General features: G+C 44.4%; 1 protein-coding gene across 4 annotated transcripts in view; it reads left to right on the top strand.

Moving 5' to 3' along the window:
* RFX2 (regulatory factor X2) overlaps window positions 1–19,376 on the top strand; it is a 28,132-nt gene extending 8,756 nt beyond the window's left edge. For 3 of the 4 annotated variants that reach the window (XM_059831751.1, XM_059831750.1, XM_059831748.1), the window contains 13 exons: window positions 497–571; window positions 6,947–7,128; window positions 9,457–9,576; window positions 10,673–10,788; window positions 11,716–11,834; window positions 12,159–12,271; window positions 14,310–14,461; window positions 15,376–15,473; window positions 16,128–16,277; window positions 16,668–16,876; window positions 17,219–17,372; window positions 19,069–19,111; window positions 19,267–19,376. In XM_059831751.1, coding sequence (XP_059687734.1) covers window positions 497–571; window positions 6,947–7,128; window positions 9,457–9,576; window positions 10,673–10,788; window positions 11,716–11,834; window positions 12,159–12,271; window positions 14,310–14,461; window positions 15,376–15,473; window positions 16,128–16,277; window positions 16,668–16,876; window positions 17,219–17,372; window positions 19,069–19,111; window positions 19,267–19,376 — 1,641 coding nt within the window. The remainder of the gene's footprint in view (window positions 1–496; window positions 572–6,946; window positions 7,129–9,456; window positions 9,577–10,672; window positions 10,789–11,715; window positions 11,835–12,158; window positions 12,272–14,309; window positions 14,462–15,375; window positions 15,474–16,127; window positions 16,278–16,667; window positions 16,877–17,218; window positions 17,373–19,068; window positions 19,112–19,266) is intronic. The other variant, XM_059831749.1, reaches the window with a different exon arrangement.
* Window positions 19,377–19,604: the final 228 nt, after the last annotated feature.

The raw sequence follows: 19,604 nt of genomic DNA, 5'->3' as shown, positions 1-19,604 counted from the left end.
ATTTAGTTGCCATTAGTTTTTTGTCAAGATGTTAAGAATTAATAATAACTGAAGTCATTACTTCCAGTTTTCCTTGAAAGATCTGGGTAAAATGCACCTTCTCTGTTGCATATCTCCTTTGACCTGCTGCAGCGTAGCTGTCTGGTGGTGTTTTGGTCTAGGCATGAAGGGGAAAGGAGAAGGAAAACTGCTTCTCTTTTATAAATGGGCAATGCATATAGTGGAAGATCAAAAGCCCCCTGGTCTCGCTCTTTCACCCTAATAGGGATTCTTGCTGTGTTGTTAGTTTGCATGCCATACAATAACGCCTCTGCAGCTTCATCCCATAAGGACTGTGCCTCATCTGTTTGCCTCTTTTTCACATGCTTTTTGATATAAAGCATTAATCATTCAAATATTAATAAAGAAATAATAATCCTGGCTGTTGCTAACTTTCTGATTTCCTTTCTTTTTCTTTTTTCCTTTTTTTTTTTTCCCCTGTGCACATTTTCTTTAGCTTGAAATGGCGATTGAAAACCTACAAAAAAATGAAGGGATTACATCACACAAAAGCAGTTTGCTCAACAGCCATGTAAGTTACAATCGGAATTTACAACCTTTTTCCTGCTTTGGTAGGAGCATTATTTGTAGCCCTTTGGTGTATTCAACAGCACGAGCCACTCAGAGCAGCCTGTGATTCAGCTGTGCTGCCCAAAGCAGCCCATTCCCAAGAAACAAGAATCTGCAAAAAGTGCCAATGTTAACGTTTGTTTGTGAGATGCTCTGGATTCTGTTAACTGCCTCTACCCTGTGTTTATTTATTTCAGCAATGGAAATTGCTGGCAATTAGATAAACACATTTGAGGAAGTTCTTTCCTTTCACTGGAATTGAAAAATGGCTGGAAAATAACTTGCAATTCTACAGCAATAACTTGGCATGACTCATGACAGATATCCCTTAGATAGCGCGTACCAAAAGCCTGCTCCTGTGAATGCCTTTATTGCCTCTTTCTGTGCCTTGGAAGACCATTACTGTTACAATGCTATGCTAAATCCATTTGCTGGACCTCTCTCTTCTCACTATGCCAACAATTTCCCTGCTTTGTGTGAAGTTCCCACTATTCTACTGGGCCTTCTGCATCATGGTTTATGGCTCCCATGCAGTAATGCTTAACGGTGAGCACATGCTTGCGTGAGATTTGAAGGGTCTAATTCAAGTCCTGTTGAAGTCATTGGACTTGTCTTGACTTCATTGTGTTTTGGATTAGGCTGAAGCATGTTCTGCACGGATAAATCACAGTGCACAAAGTGGTACTTCTTTATTCTAACAGATTTCCTTTTTCTTTGTATTTGGGGGCAGATCTGTTGTCATTCTTAGGTCCTGCAAAAAAAATCTTTGCCCTCTTCACGCTAGAGAAATAGCCTGAGAAAATGAAGGGAACATTAAACCTAACGGTCTGATTCTCTTAAGCTGATGTCGAACTCCAAGCCAGGGCTCTTGGCTTCTAGAAATTGAAGGTTCCTTGTTGTAGCTGGGGAAACACAAACCTGCAGAATCAGGCTGGTAGTTCCTGTTGTGAGCATCTCTGTGCATCCTTCCTGTCCCAGGCTGTGGCTGTGCTCGCACGCCCGTGCTATGCCCCGAGTGCTGTGCAGATTTGTCTAAGGATAATGTTGCTCTGCAGAGTTTCTCTTGTTCGTCCCAGTGCAGAAAGGGGCAGAGCAGAGCAGGACAGGGCAGGTCATGGTGTGGTATTAAAGGAGGTTTGAAAAAAAAGCAGGAAAGGGGCAAAGGAAAGAAAGCAAAGATAGAAAAGAGATGTCATCTGACCACAGGCTGCGCAGGATGGAGTTGCGGTCCGATCCAGCCTCTGATCAGATCTTCCACACCCTTGTCTTGCAGGGTAGAAGAACTTAATGTCTCTCTTCTCAGATCACGGCATAAGGCTTAAGTTCTCTTACAAATTCTAAAGCAAATAAACTACTTCCTGAGCATGTGTGTACACATCGCCTCTCCGCTCGTCCCTGCTGAAGATGTCGGCCCAGGCACAAGCAATGTGCTGCCCTGGGCAGCTCCAGGGCTGGGATGGGTAATTCCCTCTGCCAAGGCACAGAGCCTGAGCCAAGGAAACTTGAGGGTCCCTTGCTGCCCCGTGACCCTCCAGTGTCCTTGCTCTGCCTTCCTGGAGCACGGAGCGATGTCTGCAGACATGTGGGAATAACGAGGAGGAGATGGTACGAGCAGTGCCTGTAGGAAACGCAGCACGTTGCAGAACCGCACCAGGCAATCTCTTTCCAGAGCTGGAGGAAGGTCGGTGCTGTTGCCCGGGGAGGCTGCGCAGCCTCTGCCTGGGGAGGCTCTCAGGGCTCGACTGAATGAGCCATTTGACTGCGCTGAGGGACCTGACTGACCTTGGAAGTTAGCCCTGATTTGAGTGGGAGATTGGACTGGAGTCATAGAATCATCATCGAATGGTTTGGGTGGGAAGGGACCTTTTAAGTTCATCTCGTCCAACCCCCCTGCCATGAGGATGGACATCTTCAACTAGAGCAGGTTGCTCAGAGCCCCGTCCAACCTGACCTCGAATGTTTCCAGGGATGGGCCATCTCCCACCCGGAGACTGGAGACTGCCAGAGGTTGCTCCCAGCCGCGGGGTATGGGACAGCCCGATGAACGTGCAGTACTGAACCTCTCTGCTCGTCTTCCCTGGCACGTGCAGTGGCACAAGGGTTTCTCCCCTCCAGGATGTTTCAGTTCCCACCTCTTTATGTTAAAAAAACAAAACAAAAAAACAGACAGAGGATTACCTATCCCAAATGCTTGTGTGACTGACACACGATGTTGTCAAGCTTGCACATGAGAACCAGAAAGTGAAGCAGCAGGTGACTGTGATTTGTCAAGGCTGAAAGCAAAATATGAGCTTGACAAAAGCTAGTAGCCGAGGAAGTTGTGAGATAATGCTAATTGCACTATTAGTTGTGACTTAATTGCTTTTAGTCTTAAGATTGTAGAGTTTTTCATTAAGTCTTCTGTCCCTCATTTCAAACTTAGCATTTTGCAAAACTGTAAATTCTTGGGATAATGGTTTATTTTGTTACAGTCAGCAGATGTTTCATGCCAGGAATCTTTGGTTTTTTTTTTTTTTAAAAAGGGAAAACAAAAGGTCTAAAAGTATCTCTGTCAAGAGGAAATTTTTTACATAATGCTGTTTAAACAAAGTCAATGTGAAATGGAGCCACACTTGATAACTTAATTTAGCTTCAAAAACCCTCTGAGAGGTTATTTAAGTGCACTTGAAAGATCAAATTTGGAAGCCTAAGCTAATGTTAATACCCCAGCGACACATGATGTTTCGAATGAAATCATGTCCATCTATTACTGTTACTGAAAAAGCTCTGCTCACAAGTGTACTCCAGAGTCGCGGGGTCAGAGGATTCCTTCTTTGCCAATTGTGAGCTTGCAGGTGATGCAAAGAAATTTGAGAAAAATTACTACAATTTTTGTACACGAGTGCCTAAAGGTAGGCACATCAGGAAATAGTTGGATGCTATAACCTGCCCGAGGCCCTGCGGCTCCTAGATATCCATAGCACTCATAGGAGGAGGGGGAAAATGTATTTTTTCCCCACTGCCTGTAAAACAAAAACCCAAAAAAACCCCAAAATAAACCCCCCAAAAACCATTGGACTTCTTCCCTGTGGGTGAATGGCTCTGAGGTAGGTGCTGATGGAGTTTTTCCCCTGAGGCAAGGATCTTACCCCAAAATGGTGTTTAAATGGTAACATCTAAAATGAGACTGAACAGAGAAGTAGGAAAACTCTTAAAGGGTGTAATTCTCCCTTGGCTGGGGGAGGAATGTAATGACCTAATGAAGGATGAATCTCCTTCTCGGTGGAGAAAGGCGGGTGATGCTGGAGCTTGTGCTCACGTACACGGATGGCTCAGGGCTTAACTACGCAAGGGACCAGAGCTGACAGGCACTTGTTCTAGAAAAGAGGCTTTTCAAGAAAATATATCTTTTTTGATGAAACTTTAATTGCAAAGGATCCGAGGGGTTGAGCAGGGAACTCCTGGCGCTAGGGAAGCATTTCTCCCCGGCGCTGAGCTCGGGGTGCTCGGCGGGCACGCGGGTGGTCCAGGGTCTGTCCTAACTCTGAGCTGGGCTGAGCGGGGACTTAGAAACCGGCTCCTCTTAGTCTCAGATAAAAACACCTTAAATATGAACCACAAATGTGTGTCTTCATTGGTTTCTTTTTCATAGAGGTGCCCATAAGAAAACCTCTCCAAACCTGGACCTTCACAAAAAATAGGGTTTTTCTTTTCTCAGACAGCCCTGTGTATCACTTTTTCCATCCTTAAAGAGCCATCCTTGATTCGAACAGGACCAAGATTTTTGCTAAAGATTATTTTTAAATCAAAACAAACAGTCAATAGAAATAAAGTTAAAGTAGAAATGAAATTGAAATGTTCCCCTGTAGTGCCTATAACAAATAAAGCGGCATATGGCTGCACAGTGATTTTATTGGAACCTGATCATATATAAACAGAAATGAAACTGTAGAATATCTTGTCATTGTCAGAACTGAGCAAAATTCAAAAAGTAAACAGAATAAGGGATATAAATGGAAAGAATCTTGAATGTTCTCATTTTAAGTGCCCAGTCTGTTATTACTAATGGAGGAAGAGCAAAAAATCGTGTTTTGAAAATTGTTTGTATTCTGATAGATTTCTTTTTTAAGCTCTTTTGTGCATTTCATAATAGATTTCTAATTCAATAGTGGGAGTTCATATTGTGAAACTCTGTAGTGTTTAAAGGAATATAAAAAGACCCTTGCAGAAAAAGAAAGCTAAAAGATGAAGGTAATATTCTAGAAATATCTGGGATTAGACTAAAAATGTCCAGGATCAAATTTAAATGAGAGGGTTTTACCTATATCTGAATTTTACATAGAAACATGCAACTTTTTTTTTTTTAAAGGCTTGGAATTAGAACAGGTTTAGAAAATAAATAGCTGATCCACATTCAGTATCTTCCATCGGATAAATAATAAATCGTTAAGAAAAAAAAAGAACCTTCTTAATCATTAATCTTTTAAACACAGGGGATGGACCAAAATTAGCACAGATGTGGAGTACTTAAAAACTGAGCTCCTGCTGGTCTTTTATGTCAAAAACACCGGGCTCCACTTTTGTTAGAGAGAGCTTAATGGGCGGGGGAGGCTCAGGGCTACAGAACGGCTTTTTGGGGCTTCCCAGGGATGTCTCTTCTGGCGGTGAGAGCACGAGGGGCTGCGGATCATTAGCAAACACCACCTCTAAGGACTGGAGGGTTTGGAGGACAGAAAAATCTCTGGAAGAACATGTCAAAGAGTGTCTTAGGTGGTGTGTAACTGGAGGAGGGTGGGAAGGTGACAAGCAGCTCTGTGAAAAGCAGGACAGAGGGCAAATGGCCAAGGGGTTTTTCTTCTTCCAGCTGTGGCAGCCCCTGGTCTGCTCCAAAGGCCACCAAAACTGATGGATCTGGTCATTTGAACTTGCGGTTGCTTTGGATCAGACCCAACTAATGAATGAAATAGTTTTAACTGTACAGCTTTGGATTCAGCTCATTTTAAGCAGCAGAAGTTTAAATTTGGATAGGTGAATGACAACCACAGAACATACGTTCATAGGTGCTGAAAAGCCTTTGTGAAAGAGCAAAGTCGGATATGGAATACATAAACTGAAAATAACTCAATGGAGTGAGGTGTCAGAGATGTCATTGCACATTTTCAGATTGTATTTTCACAGAGTTATTGATATAAAACTGGAGTAATATAGTGGTGAATTGGGACCCCAAAGTTTCACCAATAGAGAAGAGTAGGGAAGAGCCAGATACTGGAGTATGAGTGGAGAGGACTTAAGCATAGGCCGACTTGTACATCCATGTGCATGGTTAAATCCCGCTGATTTCTAGACTAAGCTTGTGCTTAATTCCAATATGTGCTTGAACTGTTTGTTGTAAGGAGATGATGCAGCTGGTATTTTGGCATCCATAACCTGAGTCTGTTTTGTCACCGATCTGGTGTGAATGCAGCTGCTTCTGGTGGAGCCGTGCCTCCTACGCGTGTAGGGATGGAGGTCTGGACGGAGAGGGAAGTCTTGAAAATGTTAATCCCAAATGACCCTAACGACAATGAAAGGGTTCTTACCAAAGCTATTGATTTTAGTCCATTTGTACATCTGGTTCTTTCAAAAATTCACTTAATAGAACACTTACTTTATTGATGCTGAAGTCATTCAGCCAATTAAAGGAGATTGGGGTTTTTGTCTTTTTGCATTTTAATTCCTGCGCTGACATTGTGTGCCAGGCCTGCCCTTTCAGAGCGGCTGGGCATAAATAATTTATATTAATTGCAAACTTTAATCAACAGAAATGTCAGAAGAAGTTCAGACAGTAAATTTTGAAAAATAGATGGACCCCCTCAGATTTTTCAGGTTGCTTTGGTAACCGTTAATTTTATTGTTAAGGGAACAGTTGCAGGCATGCCAGTCTTCAAATTAATAAAGACTTTGCAGCATATTTGCTTCCCCTAAAATTTATTCCTCTTAGGCAGTATTTTAACATCTTTATTCTTGGAAAACACGAGTTCTTACAGCTTTATTTTGGCTCTGCAGGAATTCATCCGAATCCAAGGTGGACACTGAGATGGCAGGCGGACTATGCTTTAATGCTCTTGCAAAATCTGACAGCATTTTTGTTTGGGTTATTAGCTTTGGGTTGCGGGTTGCTTTGCTTTTATAAAAATACAACTGGCATAAGTTATATAAATTAACTTCTATAAATTAACTACCCAGCGTTAAGTTCTCTTGAACTCTTAATGTCGGATGGGCTCTCCTGACATTTAAGTGTTGACACTGTTGCAGCCCGTTCCAGCCCTCTTTAGACTTTCACGTGTTCTTTATTTAATTATGTTTTCCATACATAAAGCTCCAGTGGTTGCTGGACAACTACGAGACGGCGGAAGGCGTCAGCCTTCCCAGGAGCTCGCTCTACAACCATTACCTGCGGCACTGCCAGGAGCACAAACTGGATCCAGTGAATGCCGCTTCCTTCGGAAAACTGATCCGTTCGGTGTTCATGGGGCTGAGGACTCGACGCCTGGGAACCAGGTTGGTATGAATCTACATTTAAATAAAAAAGCCCACCTCCTACAACTCCTTTCACGCATGCTAAGAACCTACCGAGCATCATTTAGCAGGCGCAGGTCTTTCTTCCGAGATCTACAGAAACAACCAACCATGATCTTGTGGGGAAAAATCAATTGCTAATCTGAGGCACAGAAGTAATTTCCATGTGTTGGGAGGCAAAGCTGCTTTCTTACCGTGGATCAGCGGTGTGAGAGGCTTGACGATACAGTTAACTTCAGACACGCTCCAGGTCTCTGGTGACAGTGCCTTGTCCAGCCACACAGTGGAATTTGGTCTAAGTCCATTTCCTAAGGAGTCTAAGAATATTTTATTTGAACTTAGGCTTCTCCTCATTCCATTACTGTCTCAAAAAGATTAAGTAACTCGGCTTCATGATTGCTGCTGTCAGCTGCAGAGCCCATAATTCTGGTGCAGTGAAACGGTTTCTCCCCTTGGGTCCAGTAAAGTTCCTCCATCACGGATGAGAACAGAACCTGTGCCCGCATCTTTGATGCAGACAAGCTGTACAGATGGAAATGGCTTATTTCTTAAATTCCCAAAGCACCAGGCTGAATCTGGTATCAAATTTTTTCTTTTAAAACATCAAAGATCCATATGATGTTACAACAAAAGCATAACGTAAGAAAGTATACTTGCTGTAATTACATACGTGTCCTTCAAGGGAGCATCCAAAGTATCTGCGCAGCTTGCGCAGCTGAGTTTGCATTTTATCCCAGCTTCTAATTTCAAAAAAGTAGCCAATACACTAGAGAAACAGTAATTGCTCTGATTGTGTAAGATTTCGTAATAAAATTCAAGCTTAGATATTTGGGCTTCTAAACGAGAACAAAACCAGATGTGTCCCAGGCATTCCACAGCTGGAACGTGGAGGCAACAGTCGTAGGAAGAGCAGCAGAGAGTTTGGATTTCTGTAGATTGGTTCAAGTGCAAGAGCTCTGAAATAATTTCTTTACAGGAGAGAAATTCTTTAATCCCATCAAGGATTAAAGAAAAAACAAACAAGCAAAAAACCCACTTAAAATTACAAGTGTGCAGGCTGGGAAGGATACAGTAAACCTCAATAAATATGGAAATAGCTGTCCACCATTATTTTCTTATTCATTAATTTAGATTATAAATGCAGCTGTCATTTAATTTGCAGGCACTTAAAATCACTTAAGACATGGCCAAAGCATACTTCATACCTGAGCACTCAGTGTGTGTAAAACCCTTTGGTACAGTGACAAAGGCTGAACGATTCAACCGTCCCCTTGAAAAGAGAAAATTCCCCCAACAAGGAAGAAGGGGTTAATTCTTTGACAAATATTCCTCTTTTAAATTTCTCTATGTAATTTTCCAATGGGAAACATAGTTGGATTTAAGGTGCCTCCAGTCCCTGTCATAGTGACACAGCAGATGAATTTTAGGCATCCCCAATAAGGGCTCTGGAGACCCTGCTGCTGGTCTCCCCTGGCTTGGTCTCCTCTCCCACTGAGGACTCAGCTCTACCGCTGTTAGTGACAAATTGGCTAAAGCCAAGCTGGACATACTGTCGTCATGTATCCATGGCTGCAGAATTGTCCTTCTCGCTCCCAAAAGCAGACGCTTAGGGATTGAAAAATTCCAGTTTGGTGGAAAAACTTTAACTGACACATCTGTCTAATGTGATGGAAAGACATTCGCCTAAGGAGCATCACAGCAGCTTTACTGACCACCAAAGGAAAAAGAATTACAGTCTCTGTTGCTTGCAAAAAGCTTTCTGTTTTTACAAAACTACAAAAATAAGCAACTCCAAGAACAAAGCCACATCAAAGCCTGTTGCCATTTCTGTGAAAGTGCTGGCAGCAGAAAGACATTTTTCTTATCATAGTTGACTCTTCAGTCAGGCTGGTTTTATTCAAGTCTAGATAAAGATGCAAGTTTGTTTTTATGGAAAAAACAAATCCTTAAACCCCAATCAAATGGCAAAGTGTCCCCTGAGGTCTTTCTGTCATTCTGTTTAATAACACTTTGTATTGTAACACTTGTCTCTTCTTCTCCAGTTACCATGGGTTACTTGGAACAAACCTTGCCGGGTTTTAAATGTGGATGTCACTGAACTTTGCGACATGTGGTTTTAAATTTTATAGGGGATGATGGCATTCATTAGTTCATTAGTTCAGCCATTCAAACAGCGCTTGGCAGCAAACTGACGTGTGCTGTAAGAAGTAGGGTGTATTGTCAAAACAAGCCTAAGAGTAAATTGCAGGGCTACAACATCCCTTCCATTGACTGGCTTACATTGAGCAATTTCGATGCTGATATTTCCAGGGGAAACTCCAAATATCATTATTACGGCATCCGTCTAAAACCAGAGTCTCCGCTGAACCGTTTGCAGGAGGACACCCAGTACATGGCAATGAGGCAGCAGCCCATCCACCAGAAGCAAAGGTAGGTGCTCCCGGCGTCTTGGGGCTCGCTAGCGGTGCCCCGGAAGGGTCCTTTCCCAAAGAAGGCGGCAGACCCCATCTTGGGACTTGGCTTCACTTGGGAGCAAAGGGAGCGTGTTGGGACAGTTCAAACCCAAGTGTTGCTGAAGTGCCAGAGCTGAGCTGTGGAAAAGAGGGCTGCAAGTCACTGGCTGCTGAGTAGTGGATCGGTCCAAAACCACTTCTGGTAGATGCCCCATCCCTGGAAACATTAGAGGTCAGGTTGGACGGGGCTCTGAGCAACCTGCTCCAGTTGAAGATGTCCCTGCTCATGGCAGGGGGGTTGGACGAGATGACCTTTAAAGGTCCCTTCCCACCCAAACCCTTCTATGAGTCTATGATTCTATGAAACAGCATTTATCTGCCTATTCTGTTTGCCAGCAGCTTGATTCAGCACGCTGCTATGGGAAGTACCACCGTATGTGCCACTTTTCACTGCCTCCCTCTGACCGAATTGTTTTAGGACCTCAGCTATGGAGTTATTTGTGCCAAATCAGTGTAAAGGACTTGGGGGCTTGTGTTGTGCTTGGGTCGGTTTTGGGGTTTGTTCAGGGGTTTTTTTGTGCAACAGTGCAAGTTAAATAGTGCTGTGTTTAGCCTTGTGTCTGAGTAATTTTGAATATAAAACACAACGTGCAAAGGAATTTGAAATTGTCTCCTAGAAGCACAGACACTTCTGGTTCTTGCTGGAGTGAAGAAGGAGCGGAAGAGTTTATTTCTTCAGCTCCCAAACAGAAAGTAAATGCAAAAGTCAGCTCCCGAGACAGTCTGCGCTCCAGCACCCACTTGTGCTCTGCTTCTTGTTTTCTTTTTTTATGTCACCTTGGGCAAACTTCTTAACCCCTTTACTTCTGTCTTGGGGAGTGTGTTTCAAAAGGAGGTTTTCATTTTCCCCCTCCACTTGAGTAGGTGACATAAACGGTCACCCCTCAAAATGCTGACCTTCAGCGTAACCTCATGTATTACATATAACACAAAAGCCTGCATGACTGGGTTGCAAATGTTGTATACGTGTTTGCTGTTGCCTGTGTAAATCCCAAGCCACACTCTCAATTTAGGTATAGACCAGCGCAGAAGATGGATGGCATGGCAGAGAGTGGGTCCAACAGTAACCCGCACACTACGCCGGAGCAATCGGTTGCTGCTCAAAGTCAACATCATCAGCAATTCATAGGTGAGGAGACTGCTTTAATGTGTTAGATATCTTACATCTAGGCTTATAATTTGAAGAGGAAGGAAGGTCTTGTCCAGCAGGCCCCATCTGGTCTGCATTTGTTTGCTTTTCTAATAAATCTACAGTATTTTTTATACATATAAAATATATATATTTTATATATAGTATATATTCTAGTAAGCTCTTGTAACGTCACACTTGCTAAGTTTATTTGCTAACTCCTGTACCCCCAGGAAGGCTTTTTGCTTGTACCATCAAGTCTGTCGGTTCCCTCTAAGTATGTTTTTAATCTGTCTGGTTTTATCCAAATTGGATGGAAGGAGTGGCGGTTCTGAAGAGCCTTGCTAACACAGGCAGCCGGAGGGAGAAGGGCGATTCTCTTCATTGCAAAGGCGGCAATATGTATCCAATGAGGTTGATCCATACGGACCTTGCCCTTGGGAGACAAGCTCTCTGGCTTTGCTGGTCATGGATCTACATGTGTCCATCATCTCCAGTAGACATACCAAATCCTGGCCAGCTCTGAACCTACTCTGAAATACAATTTCTCCTGATATGTCTGCTGTCCAATTATATTTTCCATTGTACTTTCAAAATACCAGAGAGACATTTTTCAGGCTTCGAGGAAAATCTAATGGGAAGCGCAGTAGATGAGGACAATGTATTCTTGTTTCTTTTATTACAGAAAGAAAGAAAACATTTTGCTTTCCACACTGAATAAAATGAGCTGCAGTGGTTCGCTTTTTGCCCAGTATAGCGCATGAATTGGGAAAATACATGCTTATCGGTCTCATTTCTCCTGTTTCATCCCCAATTGAAACATGAAAGACAGCCACCAGCGACAGCAGCACCTTGCACTCATCTGTAGTGCTGCGTAACTGAGTGCTCCTAACTCTCACTGTCTTTCCCAATCTTTTTTTTCCCTAGATGTAACCCATGTCTTTCCGGAGTTCCCAGCCCCTGACCTAGGGAACATCCTCTTACAAGAAGGGGTTACCATGAATGATGTGAAAGCTCTTCAGCTTCTTTACAGGCGACACTGTGAGGTGATTATTCGGAATATTTTTAATTGATTTATTAATTGATGTGGGACATAATTCATGTGCTCATCTCATATCATGCTCTTAGGAAAAGCTAGAATATAATAGGGAATGCTTCATTTGCTAGGTATTACAACTCAAATATTGTGCTTAATGTTATTTTTTTCATTGTGTGACCTGTTTAATGTTATGTTGATTATTGAAACAATGCCCTTTCCATTATTTTTCTTGTAAACTATTTAATCTAAATGGCAGCACATGAAATTTATGCTTACACTGCGTGACAAGATGCTAGCAGAGCAGCTAATGAGTTGTGTTCTTTGCTGTTAGGCGACTTTGGATGTTGTAATGAATCTTCAATTTCATTATATTGAGAAACTCTGGCAATCCTTCTGGAGTCCTAAAACACCATCTAGTGATGGCTCCACCGTCCTGCCATCCAGGTACACTGCTGTGCTTTGATTATTTCTGAATGCTCCATTTTTTGGTGGTGTTTTGTCTTTTAAAAATGCATGAAGTATTTTCAGCTTCATTAGGCATTTTGAGTGCTTTGCAGGACTTGAAAGTATTTACTTCCCTGCAGAATCGTTACAAAGAATGTCAGAAGTGTTTAATATCGTAATGACCACACAAAGGTCAGACCCCCGAGGAAAGCATCTGCTCTCTTTACGTACATCTGTGTGCCTTGTACCTCCTGTAACAAGTGCTAATCCAAAATGCAGAGAGCATTTGGATGGATAAGAACGGGATGATGCTTTTGTAAATGGTCAGCAGGAGCAGACAGTAACAATTCCGTGCCGTTAGGTATCGGTCTCGAGTGACATCTGAGGCTCTGAGGTTTTAGCAATATCTAGACTGACTGATTTCTTTGGATGGCTATCCAAATCTTCAAGTGCCTCGTATTTTGAGGCAGATAATGGCAAACGAAGCTGCTCTGATCTTTGTACTCTTGCCTGGCTTGTTGATATTGCCTTTTCTTCATCCTTTATGCATTGGTAGTCTGCTGCCAAGAGACCGGGGAATGGAAATAAGTGAAAATAGAGAAAATTGAAAAGGTGAAGGTTTCTTGTTAAAATCTGTATTAAAAGTCTGTACTGTCCACTTCTACAGATGATATAAGGACTTCCAATACTGACATTTTATATTCAGAAGAAAAATGGTAGAAGTTTGAGTAGTAAGCAAATACCCCATAATAATCTGTAGAACATGGCCCTCTTGTCCTCAGTAGATGTTACCCAATGGATGTTTTCTCACAAAGAATCACTTCAGCTTTGTTGGATTGTTTCAAAATCTCTTTTACTTAAGGGTATATCTCCAAGGCATATTGCAACACCACAGAGAGAGCTGTGCTGGGCTCACTGGATACTGGAGACCGCATTTCTGCAGAGCGCTCTCTAAACTAGCGTGTCCTGCTAAGGCTGTGTGCTCTAGTACCCCTCCACACCACTGCTAATAATCAAGACGGGTAGATAAAGCACTCCCTCCCCCTGCTTTATACATATACAAATATAAACCCAAAATATTATCAAAGTGGCAAACTGAAAGCATGATAAAATGCAGAATATGGTTCCACTTAACAGAAAGCTTAGGTACTTGATGTCCAGTGTCTCCATGTGAGTGTTCTAAGAGTATGCCTGTGGAGTTCATTTGCAAAAACCCCTCAGGCAGAGGGTATGAGTACTTCTTTATAGTATGTCCAAGGCTTGGTTGAATGGTTTTGATGTAATGTGTGGGGAAAGTCCCTTGCAAATTCCCAGTTCCCAGCACAGTGTCCTAGCGGCTCTGCTTTGCTGCTCTGACAATGTGTTAAGGCTTTGGTTTTCTCTGCTTGCTGTTTAACCAAATATCTTATGCCTTAATCGTGCAGAAAATAATGCAAGCTTGATTGCCCTCATTCAGTTAGAGGCAGTATGCTCTGTTGTCATTAAAACACCAAATCTTTTTCCTTCTGAAAACACTCAGCATTTGAAGGTGTTAAACACCTCGAAACCATTTGTAGGATCTGGCAATACCGGCTAATCTGCTCAAAAAACATTTGCTGCAAACATTTTGTCCCCACTGCTACAGCTGAGGAGGTTTAGAGCAGAGGAGAGAGGTATGAGGGTTTCGGAGATAGCTGGGTCTCTAAGGAGGCACCAGCTAAGCCTTTGCTTGCTGAAATGACTGTACTGAAGTACAATTCCCATGTACACATGAACATGAGTGTGTGAAAGGCAACTGAGGCTAAAGACGGAAGAACCAAAGGCCAAGCACCAGGAGATACGGATTTGCGGGAAAACTGTGGTCAGAGCGCTGAACCCATGGACAGAGAGGCGCTTGCAGAGTCAGCAAAGACTTGTACAAATGATCAAACATTTCCATTTGAAAGAATCATGAATGGCTTTTTTCTGCTGAAAACTGGGGTTAGAAATCGAGAAGAAGGGTGAATACACTGAATGCAAACCTGCTGCTAATGCTGCCTCCCTCCTCCTCCTCCCACAGCGATGAAGAACACGAAGGAACCCTCCCAAAAGATAAGCTGATCACTCTGTGCAAATACGAACCCATCCTCAAATGGATGAGAAGCTGCGATCACATCTTGTACCAGGCTCTGGTGGAGATTCTCATCCCAGACGTGCTCAGACCGGTGCCCAGTGAGTATCCTGCAGCATGGTCAGGAGGACATGGGCACGGGCGGTCCCAGCTCCTGCTCAGCTCCTGCTCCTCGCTGGGCTGAGTCATGTCTGACAAACAGCGGTCTGTGACTCACTCGCTCTGGCTACCACTTGCCACAAAGATTTCCATTGTAAAAGCTGATTTAGAGGTTTTTGTTTTGAATACAAGCTAAAATATTATGGCAACAGCAATATTCCTCCTGCAGCGTTGCTCTGCATCGACGGTACTTTGTGGCCCCTGGAAATTCCCATGCTTTTTAAAATTGGGTTTATTGCATATCACATCACCCGACTTTGGCTAGGAGTCAAGGTAAAAGCATAAGCTTAACGCACGAGTAAGCACGGCTAATCCTTGAGAGATGTTTCCTTGGAGATCGTATCTTTGTTTATGTAGGACCATCCTGTCCCCTACTGCACCTCCCGGAAATTTGGGGTCCACCTTCATTTGGGGGATCAGTGATGAGATATCAAGGGGTTTCTCTCTGATTTGGCTCCTCAGTGAAGCGCGTGCGTCAGTCTCCCCAAGGCCTCAAGTCAGCCCTAGACTGGGTTGAGCCATGTCCCTTTGAGCTGCTCTTGTCAGTCTACATGCTGGGGCACATGTGTGTCTTTAAAGGGCTTATTTCAACATTTGGAAAATGCTCAGAAGGACTATGAATAAGAAAAAAATAAGAATAAGAATAGGAATAGGAATAAGAATAAGTTTGAGTAACAACATAAGAGAATAAGAAAAGTTTGAGTGCATCTGAGGACCCAGTTGATTTCCTTGATGCGAAATCAAGATCACAAGTAACCAGATCAGAGGCTGTGCTTTCCACAGCAGTCCTCAGCTAGAAAGTGATGTCCAAAGATGACATGGAGCAGCCTTTCTAACTCTGCGGACTTCTTTGCAGGCACACTCACACAGGCGATTCGTAATTTCGCCAAGAGTTTGGAAGGGTGGCTGATGAATGCGATGAGTGAATTTCCCCCCCAGATTGTCCAGACCAAGGTAAGCAGAGGGAGCACGGTGCAGCTCAGGGGTATGAACTGAGTGTGTGTGTGTGCGTGTGCTGCAGTTTTCTACTGTGATTGGAAATCGCTGCTGGGGTTTGGCCACGTGTACTCCAGACTAGCACAACGTAATGAATAATTATGAACCAAAATCAGCAAGGAGTGGGAGGACAGGTAAGGCAATTCCTTTGTGCCAGCAGCTGATGATGCTCTGTCCATTGAGCCATTCCTATGTCCTGAAATTGTAGATAAAACTATCTGGAAGAAAATCTCTGCACTGGGATGAAGCTGTCCTACTAGAAAGTACAGGACACTTCATGGACTGAATGGCATTGCAGAGATTGCACCTAAGGCTCCTACTCGCCCTCTCCGAAAGCCATGGATTCTTGCAGCCTGTTCTCACCTTGCTGGTCTCGGCTGGAGGCAGTGTGTGAAAACCTGTTAAAGAAAAGAAATGCAGAGGCTGGTTTGCAAGGTGCAATAGATGCTGCAGAAGTGCTGCTCCGGAGTGCTCGTGTACGCTTTAGACAGCAACATGGGTGGGACTGCGCAGGTTACCCCAGCTGATGTGTGCTTGAGCTCAGCCTTGGGAAGAGTTTGCCTTCCAGCCCCGTGGCCTCCTACTCGCGGTGCCCTGCGTACTGTGTTGCAGGTCGGAGTAGTGAGTGCCTTTGCGCAGACGTTGCGGAGATACACGTCCCTGAACCACCTGGCTCAGGCCGCCCGTGCGGTGCTGCAGAACACTTCCCAGATAAACCAGATGCTCAGCGATCTCAATCGGGTCGACTTTGCCAATGTGCAGGTAACTTATGGGATCTTTTCCCAGGTCCTGTTGTCTAGAACTGAGACTCTATAATGAGGTTGTCTGCTGGTAACCAGCATCTTATTTCCAATACTTAGAAGCAATTAAATGAACGATTTAACGGGTTTGGTATTACTTTGCCAGGTAAGTCTGCCATCTCACTGTGAATAGTGGAGAAGGTACTAAGGAACTTCTGTAAGAAGTAGTGCTACCAACAATAATACAGTTCTAATAATAATATTGTAATGTGGTCTGGACAGATCGGAGGAGACATGATTCAGAGCTGGTTTGGAGTCCTTGTCTATTAGAAATGAAGTTGAATTCTTGGGTTGGGATGCACCAATCATGCAGGCTTGGCATGAGTAACTGTCAGCCCTTCTTCCCGAGCAGGAGCAAGCCTCGTGGGTGTGCCAGTGTGAGGAAGGCATGGTACAGAAGCTGGAGCAGGATTTCAAGCTCACTCTGCAGCAGCAGAGTTCTCTGGACCAGTGGGCTAGTTGGCTGGATAATGTTGTTACTCAAGTCCTGAAGCATCACGAAGGCAGTCCCAGCTTTCCCAAGGCAGCCAGGCAGTTCCTGTTGAAATGGTCTTTCTATAGGTACATTTTCTTTCTCATTTTGGAGATATTTCTGCATCAGGCTTAGGGCACATAAATAGCTCCTTGAAAAGCCAAAGCCAAGTTCTTTACTCGCATGAAACCCTGGTTAATTGTTGCTCTGCTCAGTTCTGGTACAGAAACGAGTGTTGTGTCTCCTGTATCCTTTCAGGATGAGGGTAGGATGCTCCATCGACTAATCCCTTAAAGTGCTTTGATACTCTTGGGTTAGAGGTAGAAACAGAGCACGGTGTCCCACAGTACCTTCAGGTTTAAAAATTCACATCAGCCGTGATGCAAGTGTAAAACACAACCCAAATATTTTGTTTCCCGGCCATTTTCCAGCTCCATGGTGATCCGTGACCTCACCTTGCGCAGTGCTGCCAGCTTTGGTTCCTTCCACCTGATTCGCCTGCTCTATGATGAATACATGTTTTATCTGGTAGAGCATCGTGTTGCCCAGGCAACAGGGGAGACGCCGATTGCTGTAATGGGAGAGGTGAGAATTCGTTATTCCCTAGAAACAAACCCAAACTAAGCAGCGCTTGAAGAGACATGAGTGGTTCACAAACCACACTGTGTCCTGAACGTGTTTTTATAACCGCTTTTGCCAAAGGATTTACGGCATTTTTTGAGTGCCTGGCACAAGGGTCCCGCTCCTTGAGCGTCTTCCATCCTGGCTCACTAATACCTGAGCTGGTGGGTTTTGGGGCAGTTGAGCATTAGCTGGGCTTCGGAGGCCTGGAGGAGGGCGGAAAAGGATCTCCCCACTTCTCTCCATAACCTGTGGGTACCAACCCTGACTTTGGGGTTCCCGCCAGGGCGAAGTCCCATCTAACACAAAAACTAAACCAAGCAAAAAAAGGACCAGAAGTTCCTTTCCCTGCAACTTTCAGTGGTACTGTTCACTGAACTTCTTCAGGCCTCTGCAAGCTCCAGAGTTACATGCACACTCAGCCACTCTCTCTGTTTTTGACTGGAAGAAGAGAAATGATGGGTTGTTTGTGTTGTGTGTGTGGGGTTTTTTTTTTAACAAAACAGACAATAAACCTGGTGCCTGGCTTGCAGGCAGGTCCTCTCCTGCCTCGCTGAAGCCACTTCCAATTTTTCACTCTGAAACACACAGATTTAAAAGGCCCCGATCAACCTGTGACAGCAATATAGAAACTACTTGTTAGATTAAAAGTGATCTTGTTTGCCTCTTGAAGCTCATAACTGTTTTCTTCCTTCCATGGAACTCACGTAGGGGAGCCAGACAAATCAATTGCATGCCTTTTGCTTTCCCTTCCCCTCCCGTTAGACCCATAATGTTGCCCCAAGGCAGGAGCGCTGCGAGTTCCCACTATTCCCTGCAAAACTTCTGTCTTTATTGATATTAAAGGAACACTTAAGGCAGAGAGTGGCTTCCAGCAAAACCTAGCTGTGGGAGACTTCCATCCTTCAGGTTTTGCCTTTCCTTCTTCAAACTCTTGCAGTATTTCTGTTCTCCAGGAGGAGGCTGATTCTCCCCAGCAAAAGAGGATGGATTGTGTCCTTCCATTTCCATTGCTCGCTTTATAACTCCTGCTCTCCTCAGTTCCTTCTGCTGCCCAACTTTGCATGACTTGTCAGCATTATTGTTACAGCAATTATTGTTACAGCAATTCAGACCTTGTCACAGAGCGAGACAACACATCTCCAGAACCCAATATATCCCCAGCTCTCTGGGTACACTTGGCACCGTGGCCTTGCAAGCCAAAGCGCTTTCCTGATGTGAATGCAAAGGCTTTCCACAGAGTTGCAGAGAGGTGGAGTGATGGTAGAATCCCAGGAGAGATGAATAGCTGGCATGCCTGAGCAGCTGCCCGACAGATGCAGAGGGCTGGAGAAAAGGCACCATCCTTTGGTCTGTGGCAGCACTTGGTCGTGACTTGGGAGATGGAAAAATTTCTCCCTTCGTTCCAGAGCTCGATCCTGCCCTGGATTGTTGTGTGTGGTGTTTGCCCAAGGGTTTAAATGGCAGCGACAGACTTTTCCCCAAAACATGTGGTTGGTTTTGCTTTCTGCTCTTCACCACCGGCACTGCTGATGCTTGTGGTTTCTCCTGAGCGCTTAAGCTGCTTGTTAGAATTGCTTGGAAATAGATGCCAACTTGCAGGTCTGGTGCCTCGGGTCTCCGTAAGCCTCACTTACCTTGTAACTCCTTTTTCTTTCAGTTTGGTGACCTCACATCCCTGTCCCCAACACTGCTGGACAAAGGTACCTCCTCTCCCTCAAGGGCAGTCCTGCTGGGTCGGGGATTGAATTGCTGTGGGAGGGGGAACCTCGTGCTGACTCTTCCACCTTGCTCTGTTGGGAAAAAGGACCTCTTCCCCTCCGGTCCCCACTCTAATGTAGAGACTTGTCCTTTGCAGATGACATTAGTGACTTGGGCAGTGAGGTGGACACAGACTCCCGGAGCGTGGGGGAGCCGCTGGTGAAACGGGAACGCAGCGACCCCGGCCACTCGCTGCAGGAGATCTGAAACGGGGACTCGGCTCTTCTCCAGCTGGACGAAGACATCTGGAGCCAGGTTTGATGGTTGCAAGCCTGAGTCTCCCCGTGTCTGCATTATTAGTGCCTCTTAGTTTCTCTTTATGTTTACTTGTGTTTGAGGAAGGGCTCCGGGGGTGAGTCCAGGCGGGTGGTGGGACGGGGCTGGTTTGTCCATCTGCTTTCCCCCTGCCCACTGCCAGCAGCACGACTGCTGGCT

This window comes from Gavia stellata, chromosome 32, assembly GCF_030936135.1.
Source record: "Gavia stellata isolate bGavSte3 chromosome 32, bGavSte3.hap2, whole genome shotgun sequence".
Lineage (NCBI taxonomy): Eukaryota > Metazoa > Chordata > Aves > Gaviiformes > Gaviidae > Gavia > Gavia stellata.
This window is presented reverse-complemented; position numbering and strand designations above follow the sequence as displayed.